At 44.1% G+C, this 24,590-nt stretch overlaps 1 protein-coding gene across 1 annotated transcript in view; it reads right to left on the bottom strand.

The window, feature by feature from the left end:
- The window catches only part of DEPTOR (DEP domain containing MTOR interacting protein), a 179,528-nt gene that overhangs the window by 82,579 nt on the left and 72,359 nt on the right, over window positions 1-24,590 (bottom strand). The window contains exon 4 of the mRNA XM_002759264.7: window positions 16,532-16,710. Coding sequence (XP_002759310.1) covers window positions 16,532-16,710 — 179 coding nt within the window. The remainder of the gene's footprint in view (window positions 1-16,531; window positions 16,711-24,590) is intronic.

Raw genomic sequence — 24,590 nt, forward strand, 5'->3', positions numbered from 1 at the left:
TGTCACTGCATCCAGCCTGGGCAACAGAGCAAGACTCCATCTCAAAAGAAAAGAAAAAAAGCTAGATGAAGGGTTCTAGCCTTCAGGGCTGGGCGCCATGGCTCGTGCCTGTAATCCCAGCAATTTGGGAGGCCGAGGTGAGTGGATCACAAGGCCAAGCATTTGAGACCAGCCTGGCCAATATGGTGAAACCCCGTCTCTATTAAAAATACAAAAAACTTTGCCAGGGGTGCTGGCACATGCTTGTAATCCCAGCTACTCGGGTGGCTGAGACAGGAGAATTGCTTGAACCCAGGAGGCAGAGGTTGTAGTGAAGTGGGATCACGCTATTGCACTCCAGCCTGGGTGACAAAGCCAGACTCCGTCTCAAAAAAAAGAAAGAAAGAAAAAGAAAGGTTCTAGCCTTTAAAATGTTAATTTAAAAATAACCTACAGGCTGAGCGTGGTGGCTCACGTCTGTAATTCAAACACTTTGGAGGCCAAGGCGGGCAGATCACCTGAGGTCGGGAGTTCAAGACCAGCCTGATCAACATGGTGAAACCCCATCTTTAAAAAAATAAAAATAAAAATAATCTACAAATAATTTTTTGAAACATTACTCTCTAAATCAAAACTGATTATGAACATTAATCAACACACATATTTTTCCAGTTGTAATCAGGATAGATGTATGTGAGTGTGAGTGAAACTCCTTCTTAAATGTCCTCCTTATACTGTTCCGTGGTCACACTGATGAGTTTATTTATGCTCAGTTTTATTCCTGGTAGTTACTCCCTGGTATTAACATACTCGGACTTGTTTATCCATTCCTGGCCGGAGTGGGGGTGAGTCAGGATCAGGGAGAGGGAAGATAGAAAGAAGGAGTTTTTCCAAAGAACCAGAGAGCCAAACACAAAAAATTACCCAGATGTACACTATCTGAGATGAGAGTATCAGCTAAGAGAAACTGAGTTAAAGTAAGTGGCTCAGAATCAAAAGCCAGAGAGGCTAGTGGAAAAATTCTAGAGGAAGAATCATGAGAGACAGCAGTGCAGCAAGGCTGAAATGACTGAGAATAATCGTTATTTATACCTGCAAAGCAAGAGCCTGGGTCCCAGACAGAAATCCCAGCCCAAACCCCCTAGCCGCCCGGCTGGGAGGGGCTGACACTAGAAGCTCACCCAAGGTTGACCCGAGGATCAGGGCTAGGGAAAAAAAATAAGGTCTGTGGCCAGGCGCAGTGGCTCACACCTGAAATCCCAGCACTTTGGGAGGCTGAGGCAGGCAGATCACCTGAGGTCAGGAGTTCGAAACCATCCTGACCAACATGGAGGAACCCCATCTATACTAAAAATACAAATCTAGCCGGGTGTGGTGGTGGGTGCCTGTAATCCCAGCTATTCAGAGGTGAGGCAGGAGAATCCCTTGAATTCAGGAGGTGGAGGTTGCAGTGAGCCGAGATTGCACCATTGCACTCCAGCCTGGGTGATGAGAGCGAAACTCGTCTCAAAAAAAGAAAAAAGATCTGCGATGGAAAGAGAATGTAAACAATTCATTTCTTAAAGGAGAACCTCTCAATTTTGGTCCCCTTATCCCTCAGCCCCTGCCTCCCACTGACTACTGTGATGAGGCTCATATTCATCAGGAACTGGAACTTAATATCACAGCACTCCTTGATGGGGAGGAGTGAGAATGGAGCATATCAGAATCCAGTTAGAACTCTCTGTTCCACCCAGGAGATAGAGAATCCTGATATGTTCTTCTAGCCAGCCTAAGACCTCAGCCTGCAGGCGCCACTGAAAATGACCACTTAAACCCAGATGAGGATTTAAATGACCAGATAAGGCCACACTGAGCACTCAGTGGGAGACTGCACACTTTGAATATACCTCAACTGCACAGAGATCTTGTGCTTGTGTTTTAAGATTTCTGTGTGCTCTTGTAAAAGTGCATGCTTGGGCAAAGTGAGGACCACATACTGCAGAGGACACTGGGTGACAAGCTCTCAGGACTGAGGGAAGAGTAGGTAGGAACACAGGCTTCAAAAGCAAGTATAGATTGTACCTCGAGAAGTAGTTTATATACAATGGACAAAGATTGCACTAACGTCAAGAAGGAAAGAAATATTCATAGATATGACACTGTTTACAAAAGGAAAACCTCAAATGGACACGGTGGTCCATTTCTGTAATCCCAGAACTTTGGGAGGCTGAGATGGGAGGATCACTTGACCCCAGGAGTTCAAGATCAACCTGGCAATATAGCAAGAGCCCCCTCCCTTTTTCTTTTTGAGACAGAGTCTCATTCCATTGCCCAGGCTGAAGTGCAGTAGCCTGGTCTTGGCTCACTGCAACCTCTGCCTCCTGGGTTCAAGTGATTCTCCTGCCTCAGCCTCCCAGGTAGATGGGATACAGGCACCCACCACCACCGCAGGCTAATTATAATATTTTTAGTAGAGACAGGGTTTTACCATGTTGGCCAGGCTGGTCTCGAACTCCCAATCTTGTGATCCACCCACCTCGACCTCCAAAAGTGCTGGAATTACATGTGTGAGCCACTGTGCCCAGCCAAGACCCCATCTTAAAAAAATAAGAAAGAAAAAAAGAGAGAGATAAAAAAAAAAAAAAACACCTCTGGTCTGTGTGCATAACACTCCTCTTTACATAAGATAAGGCATCCTGTATTCCTTTCATTCTTCCTGAAAAGTTAAGGCTTGGTGCTGTTATAGGTACATTTTCCTTTAACCTGAAACAACACTATATTGTGTGCCAGCGTCTTAGCCCTCTATCAAGCAACCTGTTCCTTTCTATTTACATTACAGCAGTATTCTGGCCGTGTCTATTTTTCCTCCTGCATTGGACTCAGCTATAATAAAAAGTAACACAGGGCCAAAGCATATGAGTGAGCACAGTGAGAAAATGCCCAGAAAGTCTAAATTGGGAAAGTAAAAAATTAGATTAGATTACAGCTGCTGCTAAGATTACACTTGAAATGTTAAATATTGAAAGTAAATTGAGAAAATACTCTACCCAGCTTTTTTTTTGTTTTCTGTTCAGAGTTTAAAATTTAGGAGCTAAGAATGATTATGCCAGTTGCAAATGCCTCAATGTCATCTTCTAAAAAAGGAGAGAGATGGTCAGGTGCGGTGGCTCACACCTATAATTCCAGTACTTTGGGAGGCCAACACGGGCCAATCACTTGAGGTCAGGAGATTGAGACAAGCCTGGCCAATATGGCGAAACCCCATCTCTACCAAAAATGCAAAAAAATTAGCTAGGTGTGGTGGCATGCACCTGCAAACCCAGCTACTTGGGAAGTTGAGGAAGGAGAATAGCTTGAACCCGGGAGGTGGAGGTTGCAGTGAGCCAAGATCTTGCCCCTGCATTCCAGCCTGGGTGACAGAGTGAGACTCCATCTAATGAAAAATGAGGCTGGGGTGCAGTAGCTCATGCCTGTAATCCCAGCACTTTGGGAGGCCCAGGTGGGTAGATCACCTGAGGTCAGGAGTTCGAGACCAGTGTGGCCAACATTGGCGATACCCTGACTCTACTAAAAATACAAAATTAGCAGGGCATGGTGGTGAGCGCCTGTAATCACAGCTACTCAGGAGGCTGAGGCAGGAGAATAACTCAAACCCAGGAGGTGGAGGTTGCAGTGAGCTGAGATCACAGCATTGCACTCCAGCCCTCCAGCCTGGGTGACAGAGTAAGACTATCTCAAAAAAAAAAAAAAAAAAGAAAAAGAAAGAAAATTTGAAAAGAGAGATAAAAGTATCAAGTGCATTGATTGCTGGGCTTGCTTTTTCTTTTCTTTTCTTTTTTTGCAGGGTGTGAGTGAGGAAAGTGCAACAACTACCTCCCTTCTCCCACATGGTGAATCTGTCAGTCAAAGGGCTCCCACCCAGGGTCAAGAGGTGAGCCTGTGATGGGACTCAGCCAATAAGGGTCCCTCTCTAGAACATCAGCATCCGGAGAAAGTAACTGCATATGCAGAAACAGCTGATTCACCTGGCCATGGGTGGCTGGAAGGGATTACCCTTTAGTCACTAATCCCCAGTTCCTGGATCCCCAGAGTTGCTTCAGTTCCTCTTCTTCAGATTTCCTTGTTTTCAACATTTCCTTTAACTGTCAGTTGGCTCTGCCATATATTGAAAGGAAGTGATGATTGGAGCTGCTTATATTCAAAGAAAGCCTGCTGGTATAAACAGAATTGTTGAGCCCAGCAAAGGCCAAGTCCTCAGTAAGTGGTCACCTTGCTGGTATAAACAGAATTGTTGAGCCCAGCAAAGGCCAAGTCCTCAGTAAGTGGTCACCTTGCTGGTATAAACAGCAGTGTTGAGCCCAGCAAAGGCCAAGTCCTCAGTAAGTGGTCACCTTCGTCACTTCTTCATTCAACACATTTTTGCTGAGTAGGTTGTGTGTGTGTGTGTGTGTGTGTGTGTGTGTACACACACATATACACATGCACCAAACCAATAGGAATACAGAGATGAACAAAAATTCTCTACCCTTAAAGCATTTACACTCTAGTTAAGAGTAAAAAAAGGCTAAGATACAGGGTACCATCTGTAAAGAAAAGTCTCCTCCATTTCTTCTTCTTGACTTGAAAGTCTTCTTCTCGGCAAGAAGTTAGCAAATGCATAACAAGAGAGCATAAGTAGAGGGCTGGGAGCCATGGCTCACACCTGCAATCCCACTACTTTGGGAGGGCCAGGCAGGCAGATTTCCTAAGGTCAGGAGTTCAAGACCAGCCTGGCCAAATGGTGAAACCCCGTCTCTATTAAAAATACAAAAATAAGCCAGGTGTGGTGGCAAGTGCCTGTAATCCCAGCTACTCTGGAGGCTGAGGCAGGAGAATCGCTTGAACCCAGTGCAATCTTGGCTCACTATACTCCAGCCTGGGCAACAAAGTGAGACTCCATCTCAAAAAAAAAAAAAAAAATAGAGAGCATCAGTAGCAGAGTAGGAGAGCTGCGCTAGAGAGTCAGGGTGGGTGGGCAAGCAAGGCTAGGCTGGCTCTGACAGACGCTCTCCCAGATCAAGCTTCGGTCAGGCTCCTTTGAGCCGTCTTTTCTACTAGGCCTTGCTGCTCCCTTCCCCTCCCCTCCATCCTCCATCCTGCTGTCTTGGCTTACCCAGCCCAGTTTTAGCAAAGAACTGATAAGTCAGTGTACTGACAATCCCTCACCCTTGACATCCAATCAAGTTTGTTATCTCCACCTTTGATTTCTAAGTCCTTAGCCTGCCTTGAGCAAGAATCTCCCCACCCTACGTCTCCTGTTTAGTAATTTTCTACCCACTGACTCCTCGCTGTGCTCCTTGGCTCTAAATCCCCTCTTGTCCCTATATTTTCAGTTGAGCCCAATCTGTCCTCCCTATTGCAATACTCCTATTGTAGTCATCTTAAACACAATTTTTCCTACCTTTCTAAAATGTGTCAATAATTTTTTTCTTAATGCCATATAGTCTGAGAAAGTTGCACATGATGGAGCTCAGGACACGCCACCCCAAAATACAGCCACCTGGCATAAGGACTGTTCGGTACTGGTTACTTTGAGAAGCTGCCGACACAACAGTAGCTCCAAAAAGTTGTCCTTTTAGAAAAGTACATCTGTAAAGGAAATGTCCCTTTGTCCTTATTTTAAGTTTTTTTTTTTTTTTTTAGAGATGGGATTTTGCTCCGTTGCCCATGCTGCTCTCAAACTCCTAGGCTCCAGCAATCCTCCTGCCTTGACCTCTAAAAGCATTAGGATTACAAGTGTGAGCCCCCATGCCCCGCTGAGAAATGCCCTCTGTTAAGGTCTCTCCCTCTCTGCACCAGGAACAGAAAGAAAGCTAAGTCACTAGAGACTTGTAATAAATGGAGAAGGTGTTGACCTAAATCTGCATAACAAACTTTACATTTGTATAAGGTGCTTTTCCTGGTCCTCTGGTCTTAACTGGGTTACATCTTTTTTTCTTTGTTTCAGAGAATAATAATATTTAAGCCTGAAGTCTGAACTACACTCCCATCTTTTTTTCTTTGAGACAGAGTCTCCCTCCATCATCCAGGCTAGACTACAAAGGTGAGATCTCGGCTCACTGCAACCTATGTCTCCTGAGCTCAAGCAATTCTCCATCCTTGACCTCTCAAGTAGCTGGGATTACAGGCACACATCACAACACCTGGCTAATTTTTGTATTTTTAGTAGAAATGGGGTTTTACCATGTTGGCCAGGCTGATCTAGAACTCTTGGCCTCATGTGGTCTACCCACCTCAGTCTCCCAAAGTGCTGGAATTATAGGCATGAGCACCACGCCTGATTTGAATTACTCCCTTTTTTTTTTTCTTTATTCTTATGTGGCTGACATGAACTACTCTTTTGAGATCTATCCTAGAGATTTACTCATTTCTCTGGATTTTCACCCATATTTGCACCCTATGTAATAATATGTATCACATAGAGCATACATATTATTAAACTTCTGTTCATTTTTCTCTTGTTAATCTGTCCTTTGTTACAACAGATTCCAGGTAAGAATTCATGAAAGGTAAAGAAAAAAAATTATTTTTTCTCCGCTACATAATCTTGCCTTTAGCATCAATCACCAGTATCTTCTTTTTTCATTTCTTTTTTATTAAGAGACAGGATCTCACTATGTTGGCCAGGCTGGTCTCCAACCCCTGTACTCAGGCAATCGTCCCCCCTCAGCCTCCGAAAGTGCTGGGATTATAGGCATGAGCCACCACACCCAGTTAGTACCTTCTTTTTTTTTCCTTCCGTTTCCTCTTCCCTTGTTTCCCCTTTCCTTTCCAGATGGGCTATTCCAGGCTTAGGCTCTACCAATTACCTTAATTACTGGAGAGATATAGGTAATTCCTGCCTAGATGTGGCCTCTAGCCTCCTTTGCTGCGGATCCCAAATTCTCTCTTCTTGGCCAGCAGAGCAATGTCTCTGCTACTGCCTTCTACTGAAGGATGAGATAATCATAGCTACTCTCAAGCAACTGGGAGGATTAACAAGATAATTTATGTAAAACTGCTTTGTATATGGCACAGTGTTATATAAATACATTTTTAAAACAAAAGAAAAAGAAAGAGGGCTTTAGTGTTGAAATTGTTGGAGAGCTCTGACTAAAGTTCTAAAAGAGGAAATTATCCACCCAGACACAGCAGCAGTAGCCTGGTTGGCCAGGGTCAGCTGCTGCAGCTGTGAGCAATTTACCCACGTGATTCTCTGGTTTCCATCTCCCTCCATTTAAGGCTGTTAAAATAGCTGGATGGCAACTAAGGCAGTTGAGAAAGATAGCTTATGTGAGTGAAGAAGTGTGTTCAGGCCCTGTGCAGTGGCTCACGCCTATAATCCCGGCAGTTTGGGAGGCAAAAGCTGAAGGATCGCTTGAGCCCAGGAGTTCAAGACCACGCTGGAAAATTGGCAACACCACCCCACTACGGAAAATACAAAAATGCCAGACATGGTGGCTCACGCCAGTAATCCCAGCACTTTGGGAGGCCAAGGTGGTGGATCATGAGGTCAGGAGATCGAGACCGTATGATGAAACCCGTCTCAACTAAAAAAAATACAGAACATTAGCCAGGCATGGTGACACGTGCCTGTAATCCCAGCCTCTCAGACGGCTGAGGCAGGAGAATCACTTGAACCTGGGAAGCAGAGATTGCAGTGAGTGGAGATTGCGCCACTCCACTCCAGCCTGGGTGATAGAGTGAGACTCTGTCTCAAAAAAAAAAGAAAAGAAAAATACAAAAATTAGCCAGTGTGGTAGTGAGCACCTGTAGCCCCAGCCACTCAGGAGCTGAGGTGGAAGGACCGCAAGGCTGCAGCGAGCCATGATCATGTCACTGCACTCCAGCCTGGTCAGTGGAGCAAGACCCTGTTTCAAGAAAAAGAAATGTGTTCATTCCATTTGCAAAGGTAACCCAAAACTCTCCGAGTCCCTGCTCATTGTTTCAGGAAAGAATTTGTAGATTTCCCAGGTTAATAATTTTTATAGTTTAAATATCTGCCAGGCTGTGTCAGCTGATGCAATAGAAGTTGAGGATTTTTTTTCTAGTGGGGCCTGCAGTCAGCATCTCATCTTCTTTAGCAGTTAAGAGCACAGGCTCTGAAGCTAGACTGCATTGATTTCAATCTCGAATCTACCACTCATTAGCTCTTATCTTCAGCATGTTACTTTTTTTTTTTTTTGAGACAGAGTTTCGCTCTGTCACCCAGGCTAGAGTGCAGTGGCACAATCTCAGCTCACTGCAACCTCCGACTTCTGGGTTCAAGCAAGTCTCCTGCCTCAGCCTCCTGAGTAGCTGGGACTACAGGTGCATGCCACCATGCCTGGCTAATTTTTGTATTTTCAGTAGAGACAGGGTTTCACTATGTTACTTAAGCTGGTCTTAAACTCGTGACCTCAAATGATCTGCCTGCCTCAGCTTCCCAAAGTGCTAGGATTACAGGCGTGAGCCACCATGTTCAGCCTTCAGCATGTTACTTAACCTCATCTCAAAAATGAGAATGATTATGATACCTAACTCAGAGTTATTAAGGGAAATAACGTAACTCTTAGAACAGTGGCTGGGATATAGTAAGAGCTCTATACATTTCACCTATTATTTAAGAGTATATCAGATCATGTGCAAGAGCTAGCATTTGAGGGCCATAAGAGGTAGATGCTGTGTTAAAAACTTCTGCCAAGTGCAGTCATTTAATTCTTCCAACAATTCTGGGCAGGAAAGAGTTACCATAGCAGCTGCAACACAGAAGGGCCGGCTTACGGGGCTGGCCCATGGCTAGCAGCTGGGAACTTGGCTTTTGGAAGGTTCCCAAGTCACTAACAGATAAGGACCTTGCCCACCTGGTGCACTGAATTGTGTTGTATCGGCCTGACTGAACTGTTTGTACAAACAGTGTGATTTATGGAGATTACTTGCTTTCCTTCTGAGAGTCTGGAATGCTGGCAGTTGTGGCTGGCTGAGCAAGCAGAGTGTACTTATGAGAAAAGCCCCCAGTAAAAATCTTTGGCTCTGCAGCTCGTCATGGTATTAGGGCTCAGAAATGGATACCCCAAAAGATGGCACTTTGATATGCTATCTGACCTTCTCCCTAGCTTCTGTCCCTCAATCCTGTGTCTCCCAAAGCACTGGATAAAGTTCTCCAAACTTCCTTATCAGCCTAAGTCTGGACCTGCCAAAGAAGAAAACAATTAACTCCTGGTTCCTTCCCTGAGTTTTCATTAACTGTACTCATATGGCAGGAAGAAAGACTGAAGTCTGTCACCAAACCTGGATGGACTTAGTCACAAACCATGGTCTGCTCTGCTGACCCAATGGACTTTATAGGAGGCTGTTGTATATTCTTCAAGCCCACTGACTTCTCCTAAAAGTCATTCACACTTCCCCACCTCCCTTTCTTCTAAGAAATAGAATAGATAGCATCTGTACCCCATCGAGATATTATGTAATCACTCCAGTTCTCCCTGTGTACACACTAATAAATTGGTTTGCCTTTTCTCCATTTAATCTGCCTTTTATGAGTTGATTTTTCAGCCAGCCTTCAGATGGCAAAGGGGATGTTTTCCCCTGGCCCCTACAAGGGTTCCCCGGGGGGAGATATTGCACACGTGTTACTGCATTTCATGGCTAGAGGAGGGAGTCTCTTCAAGAAGGAAGAACAGGCCGGGCGTGATGGCTCACACCTGTAATCCCAGCACTTTGGGAGGCCGAGGCAGGCGGATCATGATGTCAGGGCATCAAGACCATCCTGGCCAACATGATGAAACCCCATTTCTACTAAGAACAAAAAAATTAGCTGTGTGTGGTGGCGCATACCTATAATCTCAACTACTAGGGAGGCTGATGCAGGAGAATCGCTTGAACCAGGGAGTTGGAGGTTGCAGTGGGCCAAGATTGCACCATTGTACCCCAGCCTGGTGGCAGAGCAAGACTTCTCACACACACACACACACACACACACACACACACACACACACACAGAAGGAAGAACAGAGGAACCTGTGCTTGGATTTCTCCACACTCTACCCGATGTGCCCTTTTCTCTTGCTGACCCTGCTGTGTATCCTTTCACTGTAATAAATCTTAGCCGCAAAAACAACTACACATTGAACCCTTCTTTCTAGTACAGCACTGAATGTGTGGTCTCTGAAAAAACAAACTCTCAAAGGTGTATCATGTAACTCTAATTTTATAGTTTCAAAATATGAGGAATGGGAAAGTTACAAGATGCAGACGTGGCCACTTAGTGGGTGAAAAAGCTGCATCCAAATCCAATCTGTCTCCCTCCAAAGACTGTGTTCATTCCGTTGTGCCGGTCACATACGTCCCAGGCCAAGGCAAGCTTCTTTCCAAGACACAACACCTAGTAGCTGTGGGATAGCTATGCAACTTGAGAAAATCTCTTAAAGGATTTGAAGACCAGATTTCTTCACTGTAAAACTGCAATGCTGCTACTAATGCCACGAAATTGCTATGAGGATTTAGTACAACATACAAAGCGTGTGCATGAAGCACGCACATGTTACCTATACAGTCTATTAAGATCTATAAAGTGTTTAGCCCAATGCCTTTATAGACGGTAGAAATCCATAAATTAAAAAGCTAGATAAATATGTAAAGATGTGGTCAACATATAGACATGTATAAATATGTACATATACATGCACATATATATCCACATAAATACACATGCATATATATATATATCCACATAAATACACATGCATGTTTGTTACTCATCTAACAATTTCTGCCTGGAGTAAAGTGCACCTGTCACCATTCATAAATGAAGCTAGTTAGGATTTCATATGCCTGATTTTTACACCTATTGGTTTCAAAATAGGGAACCATTTTTATCCGGAAACCTTCTGCTCAAAGCCTAAAGGCTGACTTTCCTTAATGTTTAACCTATGAAATTAATTATTAGCCAGACAATTCAAAGCTTCACTCAAGACACTAACTGTTGCTTACCATGAGCTCTAACACAGAGGTATGGTGGCCATATTTACATAACTCCAAGTTACAGCCAGTGACCTAGCAATGAATTACTGTGCTGCTGAACTGAAACTCCCTCAGAAACCCCAGCTTCTATGTAGAATATTCAGTCCACCTACAACCGTGGAAGGATACTTCTGTAGTTAAGATTTATTATCAAAAATGCCTTTATTTTATCCTTTACATTGCACCTTTATGGTGTTTCTGTTTATAGCATTACGAAGTTACACTGTAATTGAAGCATAATTATTCATCTCTTGGAATTCATTTGGAAACCATTCACAGCATCCTCTATCTTCTCTCTGAAGCCAAGGATATGCACTGTGAGTCAATACATCATAGTATAAGAGGCTGGTTTTCTCCTAGAAGTTAGTATCATCTGACTTTTTTTTTTTTTTTTTAGATTGAGTCTCACTCTGTCACCCAGGCTGAAGTGTAGTGGCATGATCTTGGCTCACTGCAACCTCTGCCTCCAGGGTTCAGCGATTCTCCCCACCTCAGCCTCCTGAGTAGCTGGGATTACAGGCATCTGCCACCATGCCCAGATAATTTTTGATTTTTTAGTAGAGATTGGATTTTGCCACATTGGCCACCTTGCTGAGCCACTATGCCCAGCCTCGTCTAACTTTTTCTGTGTAGAGCAAAGATATGAAAGAACCAACTATAACCCAAACCTACCATTTTTCACTGGGGAAAACCCCAGTCATCCCACCAACTTCAAGGTCACACTTACTAGCAGTAATGTTCATTTGGACATTATTACCTGAGTGGCCTCAGACAAATAATTTATCCTACTGGTTTCTGCACCTCCTGATTTGTAAGATGGAGATAATAAGAATGCTGTCTCTATAGTATTGTTCATCTAAACATTTGTTAAGAAGGTAGCTCTCAGACCAAGCATGGTGGCTCATGCCTGTAATCTCAGCACTCTGGGAGGCCGATGCAGGTGGATCACTTGAGGTCAGGAGTTCAAGACCAGCCTGGCTAGCATGGGAAAACGCCATCTCTACTAAAAATACAAAGATTAGCTGGGCGTGGTGGTGTGTGCTTGTAGTCCCAGCTACTCAGGAGGCTAAGACAGGAGAATCCCTTGAACCTGGGAGATGGAGGTTGCAGTGAGCCAAGATCGAGCCATTGTACTCCAGCCTGGCCGACAGAGCAAGACTCTGCCTCCAAATAAATAAATACATAAAAGAAGGTAGCTCTCATATTAATGTTCTTATCACAATACTTTTTTAGAAAAAGAATATCAGCTGGGCACAGTGGCTTATGCCTGTAATCCCAGCACTTTGGGAGGACAAAATGGGTAGATTACGAGGTCAAGAGATTGAGACCATCCTGGCTAATACTGTGAAACCCCGTCTCTACTAAAAATACCAAAAAATTAGCCGGGGGTGGTGGCATGCACCTGAAGTCCCAGATCCTAGGGAGGCTGAGGTAGGAGGATTGCTTAAACCCAGGGCAGAGGTTGCAGTGAGCCAAGATCATGCCACTGTACTCCAGCCTGAGTGATAGAGCAAGTCTCTGTCTCAAAAAATTTAAAAACGGATATCTACCTCATAGTTTATTAATAAGTTAATAAGGGTAAAAGGATTAGCACAATGCCTGGCACATAGTGTAAAATAAATAAATGAAATAGACAGCACATCTTCTACTGTTCTCTAATTGCTTCTATAATCTCATAGTCCTGACAATACTATGAACTGTTTAGGATCAGGGACCACACTAGCACTGTGCATTCCTGTCCATCTTCCTTTCCTCAGTGAACTTAAACCAGAGCTAGACATGTTAGGTCACCAGCAGACAGCTGTGCATCCAACTGTGGCAGAACTGCACAGGAGAAAGCAGCCTGCAATACAGTGTCACTCACGCTAAGCAATGTCTTTAGATCCATGGCTGCCAAAATATTTGAAACCAATGCATAGTAACAAATAATTTTTAGGTTGTAACCCAGTGCACACCTGCATATGCCCCTATGTTTTATAGTATATCTCTAAATGAAATAAAAGTTTTGTAAAACAATACTTTGTTTTTTTTGTTTGTTTGTTTTGTTTTGTTTTGTTTTTTTGTTTTTTGAGATGGAGTCTCACTCTGTCACCCAGGCTGGAGTGCAGCGGCACCACCTTGGCTCACTGCAACCTCTGCCTCCCAGGTTCAAGCAATTCTCTTGCCTCAGCCTCCTGAGTAGCTGGGACTGCAGGCACATGCCACTATGCCTGGCTAATTTTTTGTATTTTAGTACAGATGGGGCTTCACCATTTTGACCAGGCTGGTCTCGAACTCCTGACCTCAGGTGATCTGCCTGCCTCAGCCTCCTAAGGTGATCAGATTACAAGCATGAGCTACTGCACCCAACCAACTTAATCTATTCTTACTACATAAAATATGCTCTGATCTTTTCTAATCCAGTTAAATCTAGTCCAGTGATTCTCAAACTTAATTGTGCATTTAAATCACTTGGGGATCTTAGCACTTGGATTCAGCAGGATTTAGGTGTGGTCAGAGATTCTGCATGTCTGTTATGCTCCCAGGTGACACTACTGGTCTCATGGACCATACTTTGAGTAGTAAGAGCCTCGTCTAATCTATTTAAAGTTCTGAACCCTTGGGTTAAAAGTCTTAGGCTGGGTGGGAATGGCTAGGGGAGGGTGCTCTCAGCATGAATGAATCATACTAACTTTCATACTAAGATTGAAATGCCTGCCAGGTTCCCAGCCCTTTCCTCATGTCTCAAGCCTATACCTTGCAACTATATTCATTAAATTGATGAAGCACTTATTATGGGCAGGATACTGAACCAAGTACTTTATATCTACCCCAGTTACTCCTATAGCCACCCTATGAGGTTATCCCCATTTTACAGATGAGGGAAGGTAAGTATCTAATAACTAGTGAAGCTGGGTTCCAGAGGCTATGATCTCACGAGAGCGAGGCTCTGAGATGGCTCCGGCGATCCCTGCCTCATGGTATTCATGTCTTGTGTAGCCTCTTCCACACTGAATAGGACTGACCTTGTAACCAACAGATCATTGAGGAAATGAGAGTGTGTGGCTTCCAAGCTCAGTTAGAAAATAACACTGTGGCAACTGTCTTTCACTCTCTTGGGTCGCTGTCTCTGGAAGAAGCCAGGTTGCCATGTCATAAGAATTCTCAAGCAGTCTTATGAAGAAGTCCCTGTAGCAATGGATTGAAGACTCCTGCCAACAGCCAGTACCAACTTGTTAGGCAACAAGTGGGCCCTGTGGAAGTGAGTGCTCCAGCCTATCAAGTCTTCAGATGACTGTAGTTCCAGCCAACATCTTGACTGCAACCTCATGAGCGATGCCAAGCCAGAACAACCCAGCCAGGCTCCTCTCAAATTCTCGACCCACAGAAACTGCGTGGAATAACAAACATGGACTGCTTTGCAACATTATGTTTTAGGGTAATTTGTTATGCAGGAAAAGATAACTATATTTGTCCCTCAGTATCCATGGGGGATTGGTTCTAGGACCTCTTTCGGATACCAAAATCCAAGGATGCTCAAGTCCCTGATATAAAATGGTGTAGTATTTGCATGTGATGAGACTCAGAAAACGATACCCCAGAATGAAGTTCTCAGAAGCGGCCTCAAAAACAAATGTGTCTCTGACCTTGTCCTGCCCACCTGTCTCTCGGTCCCATTTCCCCACAAGGGTAGCCATAAAAACTGGGATCTCTCTTCCCTAATGTGTCTCAGAAACCAGAACCCCATTTCCTCCAAGCCAGTCATGAAATCTTAAACTATTACTCTAATTTTCCCTCTGCCTTTCTGTGTCAAAACGGGCCATAAAGAAATTGTCTTACCTACATTGTTTAACTGTAAGTCATGAGACTCCCATTCCAAGCTGACTGTGGTGGCTTATACCTGTAATCCCAGCACGTTGGGAGGCTGAGGCAGGTGGATCACTTGAGGTAAGGAGTTCGAGACCAGCCTGGCCAATATAGTGAAACCCCGTCTCTTCTAAAAAATACAAAAATTAGCTGGATGTTGTGGTGCATGTCTGTAATCCCAGCTACTCAGTAGGCTGAGGCAGGAGGATCACTTGAACCTGGGAGGTGGAGGTTGTAGTGAGCCAAGATCACACCACCACACTCCAGCCTGGGTGACAGAGAGAGACACCATCCCCACACCCAGAAAGAATGAATGCTGTATAGAAGCCAAAAGGAATCTATACAGATCAGCCTTGTTGGGCTTCTCTACTCAGTCTACTAACTGTAGATCATACCCTTTTTGTCCAATCATGTTTCTACACACCTGTCCATACTCTGTTGAACCTAAGCTAACAATGGGCAATTTTCCCTGTATCTCTGGGTTTTCATTCTGAAGGCTCCCATACATGATAATGAATTTGTATGCCTTTTTTCCTATTAATCTGCCTCTTGGGCCAGGCATGGTGGTTCACACTTGTAATGGCAGCTCTCTGGGAGGCCAAGGTGGGTGGTGGCTCACTTGAGGCCAGGAGTTAGAGGCCAGTCTGGCCAACATGGTGAATATTTCCCCTAAAAATGCAAAAATTAGCAGGGCATGGTAGCTGGTGGTGTGCACCTGTAATCCCACTGTAATTCCAGCTACTCAGGAGGCTGAGGCATGAGAATTGCTTGAACCCAGGAGGTGAAGGTTGCAGTGAGCTGAGATTATGCCTCTGCAGTCCAACCTGGGCAACAGAGGGAGACTCTCTCTTAAACAAAACAAAACAAATCTGCCTCTCGTCAGTGATTTTCATCAGACCTTCAGAGGGCAAAGCAGAAAGTGTTCTCTTGGTCCTTACACGTAAAACCTATGCACATCCTTTGGTATGCTTCAGATCATCTCTAGATTATTATAATACCCAATACAATGTAAATGCTATGTAAGTAGTTGTTATATTGTAGTGCGTAGGCAATAATGATGAGAAAAAATGTCTATACATGTGCGGTTTGGATTTTTTCCCAAAGTCTTTAAATTCGTGGTGGTTAAATATACAGATGCAGAACCCACAGACACAGAGGGCTGACTGTGAAACACTTCTTAACCAACAACTCACATTGCATCATTATGATTCAGCATATAAGGAAAGTGACACTTATATGAAGCCTCTTTGGATTAACTCTTCACTGTGGCAGCTTACATCAAGGTTCAGGAAATGTTCATTTTCCTCTAACAACCAGCCTTCTGGGAGACACCTACTTCCCAAGTCCATGGTTATATGTGATTTCATGACTTGCTTTAGCCAGTTAGATACAGAGCTGTGGTGTTACATTACATCCAAGCAGCAGTTTTGGAGGCACTATAAGAATCTGCCTGCCCTCTTTAGCATCTGCCATCATCTATAAAAACAACACATCACAGACAGTGGATATTCCTTTAGTCTGTGTCCCAGAATGGGAAGGCATGGAGCACAGACCTGAATTTGACCCCCAGCTTGGAGACAAGCTGAGCATAAGCAGAGGTGCAGCTGACTTACAGATTCCTGAGTGAGAAATAAGTACTTGCTGTTGTAAGAGACAAGATTTGGGGCTGTTTGTTACTGCAGCAAAAGCTGCCCGATACACTCACCATGCTGGATGATGCCATGCTCCATCAGCCGGTGGCAAAGCTGCTCTGCCTCTTTCCTCGTAGTGGCCTCACCTTCCTGAACCAGCCAGTCCAGGAATTCCGATGCCATGAAGGTACGCTCATACTTGACCCCTTCCTCCTCCCTGGGCTGGAGAAGTGTGTTTTCAGGGCTCATCAGCCTAGGAATTAAAAAAAAAAAAAAAAAAAAAAAAAAGGAAAAGAAAAATAAACAAACCTACACAAAAGGAAAACAGCTCATTTGAAATCATAGACTTCTGTGAAGTACCATAGCGCAGTTGTCAGACAGACAGATGCAGCTGTCAGGTGCCACCACATGTGCAATTTGTAAAGGGGAAGATCTGCTTCAGAAGTAAACAAGATGCATTTTCTCCTAGTAATTGGAAAAAAAAAACCAACTGGAAATACAATCCAAAACTCTACAATTAGCAGACTTCATTCAAGTTGGCAATCTTGAAAAGCAGTTAAAACTGACTGACCGCGTCCTACTGTATCTTTCTGAAAAGGCTAGTATTTTTCTCGTAATGGCATTATTCCACTTCTGTGCTAAGAAGAAGACTAGTGCTGTGAACTGAGTGTTTGTGTCCCCGCTAATTTTTTTTTTTGGTGGGGGGGACAGTTTTGCTCTTGTTGCCCAGACTGGAGTGCAATGGTGCAATCTCAGCTCACTGCAATCTCCGCCTCTCCCATTTAAGTGATTCTCCTGCCTCGGCCTCCAGAGTAGCTGGGATTACAGGCATGTGCTACTATGCCCAGCTAATTTTTGTATTTTGATAGAGATAGGGTTTCACCATGTTGGTCAGGCTGGTCTCAAACTCCTGACCTCAGGTGACTCGCTCACCTTGGCCTCCCAAAATGCTGGGATTCCAGGCATTAGCCACCATGCCCAGTCATCCCTGCTAATTACATATGATGAATCTCTAGTCTCTAATGTGAATTGCAGGTGGGGCATTTGGGAGGTAATTAGGTTATGAGGGTAGAGCCCTCGTGATGGCATTATGCCTTTATAAGAAGAGACAAAAGGGAGCCTGCTCTCTTTCTCTTTCTCTGATCTTGCCATGTGAGGACACAGGAGAAGAGGAGCCACCTGCAAACCAAGAAGCAGGATCCAAGCAAGAAGCAGCCACCTGCACCAAGACACAGGTGCCACTGGATCTGCTGGCACCTTGATCTTGGACCTCCCAGACAAATATTTGTTGTTTAGGCTACTCAGCCTATGGTAATTTTTTATAATGGTGGCCTGAGCTGAGTCAGATAACTACATAAGTCACTCTTCTGTAATCCTCCTGTACCCACGCCGCTTGCTTCTCTTCTCACACTGTCTTCTCAGACCTTGCTCAACAACTCTGCACTCCATTTCACATCTCCAGAATAGCTCCAACTGGGCCTCTAAGTGTTCTCCTATGCATCCATATATGATGCAATGTAACATAAATGTCAGTCCTTATTCTGGTTGACATTAATACCAGTATTTGGGGCTGGGCATGGTGGCTCATGCTTGTAATCCCAGCACCATTTGTGGGAAGCCAAGGCAGGTGGATCACTTGAGATCAGGAGTTTGAGATCAACTTGGCCAACATGGAGAAATCCCATCTCTACTAAAAATACAAAAAATTAGCAGGGCATGGTGACATGAGCCTATAATCCCAGCTACTCAGGAGGCTGAGGCAGGAAAATTGCTTGAACCTGTGAGTCAGAGGTTGTGGTGAGCCAAGACTGTGCCATTGCACAAAAGTGAAACTCTGTGAAAGAAAGAGGGAGAGAGAGAAGAAAGAAAGAGAATGAAAGAAAGAAAGAAAAAGAAAGGGAGAAAGGGAGGAAGGAAGGAAGGAAGGAAGGGAGGGAGGGAGGGAGGGAGGGAGGAAGGAAGGGAAGGAAGAGAAAGAAGAAACCATGTCACATGTGAGACAAGAAAAGAAGAAAAAAGAAAGAAAGGAAGGAAGGGAGAGAAACAGAGAAAGAAAAAGAAAATATACTTAAATAGCTTCTCATTGCTTTTAGGATAAAGACCAGTGAACTATTTCATTCTAGAGTAGGAAGAAATCTTGGAGATCATTGTAGTCCAAACCCTCTTCATCCACATGAGAAGAATGTAGTTTTTATTCAAATGAGAAAAACTGAAAGGCAGCCTGCCGGGTAGTGGGAAGGAAACTTGCTTGAGGTCATGCAAACACTCACTCTATACCTATCAATCACTGCATTTGGAGGTAATTAAGCCTCTCTACCTGAATGCCATACGATGTTTACTTTCAATGCCTTTAGACTCAGAGCCTAACCACGCTGTAGAAGGAACACTGAACTAGGAATTCAGAGATGTAGGTTTATGCCAGTGAGTTGCTTAGTAGCTTTGAGATGTAAGGCAAGCCACTTCTCTTTTATTCAGCCTTGTTTTTCTCGAGAGTATAATGGTATCGTTACCCAGCTGTTGTGAAAATCCTAAGAGTGTGAATAAAATAACCTTGTAATACAAAATAATGTAGAGTATTTACAAAGTGTTATCCTATGTAAGTAATCATTGTACCTACGTTGAGGCAAGATGAATTTCTGCCTTAATAGCTATAAACTGATGAAAACAGAGATTTTTTTTAAAGTCCCTTTTCTCTTCCTAGAAGAATGATTAGAGTTCTAGTTGAAATCCATGGAAGGGGCTCAGGATTAGAAATTAGATGACTGGGATGCAAACACAGCTCTGCTACAAACTAGTCACGTAACTTCTCACTGTCTCCCAAACTCATGTTAAATGGGGAAGATAATACCTGTTCCACTTCCTTCACTAAGTTGTTGTTATCATCAAAAACCTTTGGGGCAAGTGAAGTTCTAAGTATATGTATGAATGCATACTCTTTTTTTGAGAGGGAGTCTTGCCCTGTCGCCCAGGCTGGATTGCAATGGTGCAATCTCCACCTTCCAGGTTCAAGCAATTGTCCTGCCTCAGCCTCCTGAGTAGCTGGGATTACAGGCACACACCACCATGCCTGGCTAATATTTGTATCCTTAGTATAGATGGGGTTTCACCATGTTGGCCAGGCTGGTCTCGAACTCCTGACCTCAGGTGATCTGCCTGCCTTGGCCTCTCAAAGTGCTGGGATTACAGGCGTGAGCCACTGCACCCAGCCCACTCTTATGTTAGAAGTATAAAGTGTATGAGCATCTAAGAGAACTCATTAAAGACATTCTCATTCAGCATGTAACAGAAATTACTTAAAAATCTTATTTAGAGGCCAAGTACAGAGGCTCACACCTATAATCCCAGCACTTTGGGAGGCCAAGGGGGGCAGATCTTGAGGTTACGAGTTTAAGACCAGCCTGGTAAAACCTCAACTCTACTAAAAAAAAAAAAAATTGTCCGGGTATGATGGTGCATGCCTGTAATCCCACCTACTGTAGTGGGAGGCTGAGGCAGGAGAATCACTTGAACCTGGGAAGCACAGGCTGCCGTGAACCAAGACCGTGCCACTGTACTCCAGCCTGGACGACAGAGCAAGACTTCATCTCAACTCTTTCCCAGAATTAGTAACAGCTGAGTTGGTATGAGGAGGACCAGGTTGTCCAAGCAACAGCAAGCACCAGCTCTCAGACATCTGAATGAGGCCATCCTGGACCTTCCAGCCCAGGGGACCCTCTGACAAGTGTATGAATGCACCCAGATGAAACCAATAGAGGAACGCCCATGCAAACCATGGAACCAGAAGAAACAATACATCATTGTTGTTTTAGACTACTAAATCTTAGTATGATTTGTTTTGTAGGAATAGACAGCTGGAACACATTGGTATAAATAAACAGTGGCAAAAATATGTGAAACTATACATGTTACATAGCTCAGAAAGTTGCAACAGAATGATGGATGAACACTGGAAATTCCAGGGAATAAACTGAATAGAATAAATCTTGGAGCTAGACATAGGAGACTGCACTGGTGATGGGAATCTAGAAAAGAAAATAGAGGCTGGGCACAGTGGCTCACACCTGTAATCCCAACGCTTTGGGAAGCTAAGGCGGGTGAATCACTTGAGATCAAGAGTTCAAGACTACCCTGGTCAACATGGTGAAACCCCATCTTTACTAAAAATACAAAAATTAGCCAGGTATGGTGACATATGCCTGTAATCCCAGCTACACGGGAGACTGAGGCAGAGGCATTGCTTGAATCAAGGATGCAGAGGTTGCAGTGAGCCAAGATCACACCATTGCACTCCAGTCTGGGTGACAGAGCAAGACTCTGTCTCAAAAAAAAAAAAAAAAAAGAAAAGAAAAGAAAATAGAAGGACCCATGTACATGTCCAGGAAAGAAATACCACCATTCCTTCATTTCTTCTGACCCTCAAATAAGGTGCCTTGGAGGACACAATGGAGGAAAATCTAGTGTTCTCGGTTTTCTGATTTTGGATATTACTTTCTCTAAGAAATCTCCAATTGTTACAAATCTGAACCATGTACCATTTCTAAGGTCCCTCTTGAAGCCCTAGCGGAATCACCTGCTCACTTAACCAGAAGATTTTTGAGACAAGAGTCCCTGTCTAGGTGGTTCACAGTTTTTTCTTAGCACGATAGGTTTTAAAAACCTGAATGAGTAAATTAAACTTAATTTTATGCATTCTCCTGCTATACATTATTATCCAAGTATATACTAAAAATGACCCCAAGCTGGGTGCAGTTGCTCACTCCCAGTAATACCTATAATCCCAGCACTTTGGGAGGCCGAGGCAGGAAGATCCCTTGGGCCCAGGAGTTTGAAGTTGCAGTGACCTATGATCATGCCACTGCACTCCAGCCTGGATGACACAGCAGACCCTGTCTCTGCGCAGGCATGGTGGCCCACGCCTGTAATCCCAGCACTTTGGGAGGTCGAGGTGGGTAGGTCACCTGAGGTCAGGAGTTTAAGACCAGCCTGACCAACATGGTAAAACCCCATCTCTACTAAAAATACAAAAAAATTAGCTGAGTGTGGTGGCAGGTGCCTATAATCCCAGCTACTCAGGAGGCTGAGCCAGGAGACTTATTTGAACCCAGGAGGCAGAGGTTACAGTGAGTCAAGATTGCGCTATTGCACTCCAGCCTGGGCGACAGAGTGAGACTCCATTTCAAAAAAAACAAAGACCTGTCTCAAAAAAAAGAAAAGATCTGTATGCAGATCATCAAGAGAGTTGAGCACTACTCATAGTCTCCATTTAAGATAGAGGACACAAACTCCCCAGCCCTTATCCTTGTTTCTGACCACTCTGTCCCTTCCAGTTCAGTGATTTTTCCTTTAAGGGAATGGGGAGGGCGAGTGGATGGGGTTAACTGTGTCAGTTCTTGTAACTTGAAACATAACCTGCCAGCCCTCTAGAGCTCCTGCTAAGTATCTGGTGGCCTCTGGCCAAGTGACTGGTTAGCTGCTTCTGCCAGTGTGAGCTTTAGGACTCAGACCAGCTGGCATGCCTGCCTGGATTGGGTCAGCTTGCCATTTACAACATGCCCTACCAGCCTTAGGGCTTCCTTATTTCATTTCCCCATTTTAATCAACTAATGTCCCCAACCAGGTTCTTATCTTGAAGACCAAGCTTTTCGTGAAATTTTATTTTAGGATTAACAAGTAATCACAACGTTAGAGCAAGAATTCGACTCACTACTTGCTGCATGACTAGCTGATCCCAAACTTGGTGGCTTAAAATACCCATCACTGAATTCTATCTTAGCATGGTATGCATTGCCTGGGGTTCACCTGGGTAGTTCCTCTAACTCTCTAGCTTGGGGTCACTCACAATTGCATGCAGATGATGACCAGAACTGGATGGTTGGCTCTGTGGTGCCCCTCAAAATGGCCTCTCTCCAATAAGGAAGTCTGGATGTGGTGGTGCGGGGCTCAAGAAAGAGGAAGCAGATGCTGCCAGGATGGCTTCTTCTTCCTCTCCTCCTCTTCTCCCACCTTCTCCCTTCCTTCCTTGCTTTTCCAGCTTTATTCAGAGATAATTCACATACCATACAATTAACCTATTTAACATGTACCATTCAGTGAATTCAGTGGTTTTTTTTTTCTTTCTTTCTTGAGACAGAGTTTAGCTCTTGTTGCCCAGACTGGAGTCCAATGGTGTGATCTCAGCTTACTTCAATCTCTGCCTCCCAGGTTCAAGTGATTATCCTGCCTCAACCTCCCAAGTAGCTGGGATTACAGGCATGCACCACCAAGTCTGGCTAAATTATTGTATTTTTAGTAGAAACGGGGTTTTTCCATGTTGGCCAGGCTGGTCTCGAACTCCCAGCCTCAGGTGATTTACCTGCTTTGGTCTCCCAAAGTGCTGGGATTATAGACATGATGAGCCACCACACCTTGCCAATTTAGTGGTTTTTAATATATACCTCATGCCTTAGATAAAAATCATGTCAGAATGGATTATGAAACTGAACATAAGAGCTAAAATTATAAAACTATGTTTGAAAGAAAAAATACAGAGCAAATTTCCATAGGCTTGGGTTAGGCGTGGTTTCTTAGGATGCCAAAAGCACAAGCAACGTAAGACAGAAATAGACAAATTGGACGATTTCAAAATTAAAAATTTTTGTGCTGTAAACAATGCCATCAAGAACAGAATGGGAGAAAATGTTTGCAAATTATGCCTAACAAGACTTGCGTACAGAACATGTAAAAAACTCTTAAGATTCAATTATAGAGGCCAGGCACAGTGGGTCATGCCTGTAATCTCAGCACTTAGGGAGGCCAAGGTGTGTGGATCACCTGAGGTTGGGAGTTCAAGACCATCCTGGCCAACATGGTGAAAGCTCATCTCTACTAAAAATACAAAAATTAGCCAGGTGTGGTGGTGGGCACCTATAATCTCAGCTACTCTGGAGGCTGAGGCAGGAGAATCACTTGAACCCGGGAGGCAGAGGTTGCAGTGAGCAGAGACTGTGCCACTGCACTCCAGCCTGGGCAACAGGGTAAGACTGTCAAAAAAAAAAAGCACAAAACAATGTTTGCCTACTGCAAGCACTCACCAGGTCTTGGTTGTATGTGTGAGCTGATTTCAGCCTTTCCTGGATCTATATCTGACTCAGATTTCCCAGACACATATTAACCTAGAGGGAAGGCAGTACTACAATAGAAGGAACTACTACATTTAGGGGCCAGCACAAGAATAGAAATAAGCTGATAGCGATCTCCTTGTACATTGGAAAAAAAAAATTCAAAGGAGCTAAAGAGGCCCTACGTAACCTGGGAATAGATGTGAATGATGTACAGGAGTAAAGCCAGGGAGGGAGATGAAATGGCCTATGGGGCTTAAGTCAAAAAGATGCTTCAGAATTTAGAAAGAGAGCTTTAAAAAACAAGTCATGTGTTAATATGATCAATTATTTATTTATTTATTTATTTTAGATGGAGTCTCGCTCTGTCTCCAGGCTGGAGTGCAGTGGCACAATCTTGGCTCACTGCAACCTCCGACTCCCTGGTTCAAGTGGTTCTCCTGCCTCAGCCTCCCGAGTAATTGGGATTATAGGCATGTGCCACCATGCCCAGCTAATTTTTTGTATTTTTAGTAGAGAAGAGATTTCACCATGTTGGCCAGGATGGTCTCGATCTCCTAACCTCATGATCCACCTGCCTTGGCCTCCCAAAGTGCTGGGATTACAGGTGTGAGCCACCTCGCCCAGCCAGTATGATCAATTATTTTAAGAAGCAAAACAGACTGGGCATGGTAGCTCACACCTGTAATCCCAGCAGTTTGGGAGGCCAACATGGGATCACTTGAGCCCAGGAATTCGAGACCAACCTGGGCAATATGGCAAAACCCCATCTCCACAATAAATTCCAAAAAATTAGTTGGGTGTAGTGGCACATGCCTGTAGTCTTAGCTACTCAGGAGGCTGAGGTGGGAGGATCACTTGAGCCCAGGAGTTTGAGGCTGCAGTGAGCTGTGATTGCACCACTGTGCTCCAGACTGGGTGACAGAGTGAGACCCTGCCTCCAAAAAAAAAAAAAAAGTTAATAATTTATTCACCCAAATATTAAAACTGTTACCTCGGCCGAGCATGGTGGCTCACGCCTATAGTCCCAATACTT

Source organism: Callithrix jacchus, chromosome 16 (genome assembly GCF_049354715.1).
Source record: "Callithrix jacchus isolate 240 chromosome 16, calJac240_pri, whole genome shotgun sequence".
NCBI lineage: Eukaryota > Metazoa > Chordata > Mammalia > Primates > Cebidae > Callithrix > Callithrix jacchus.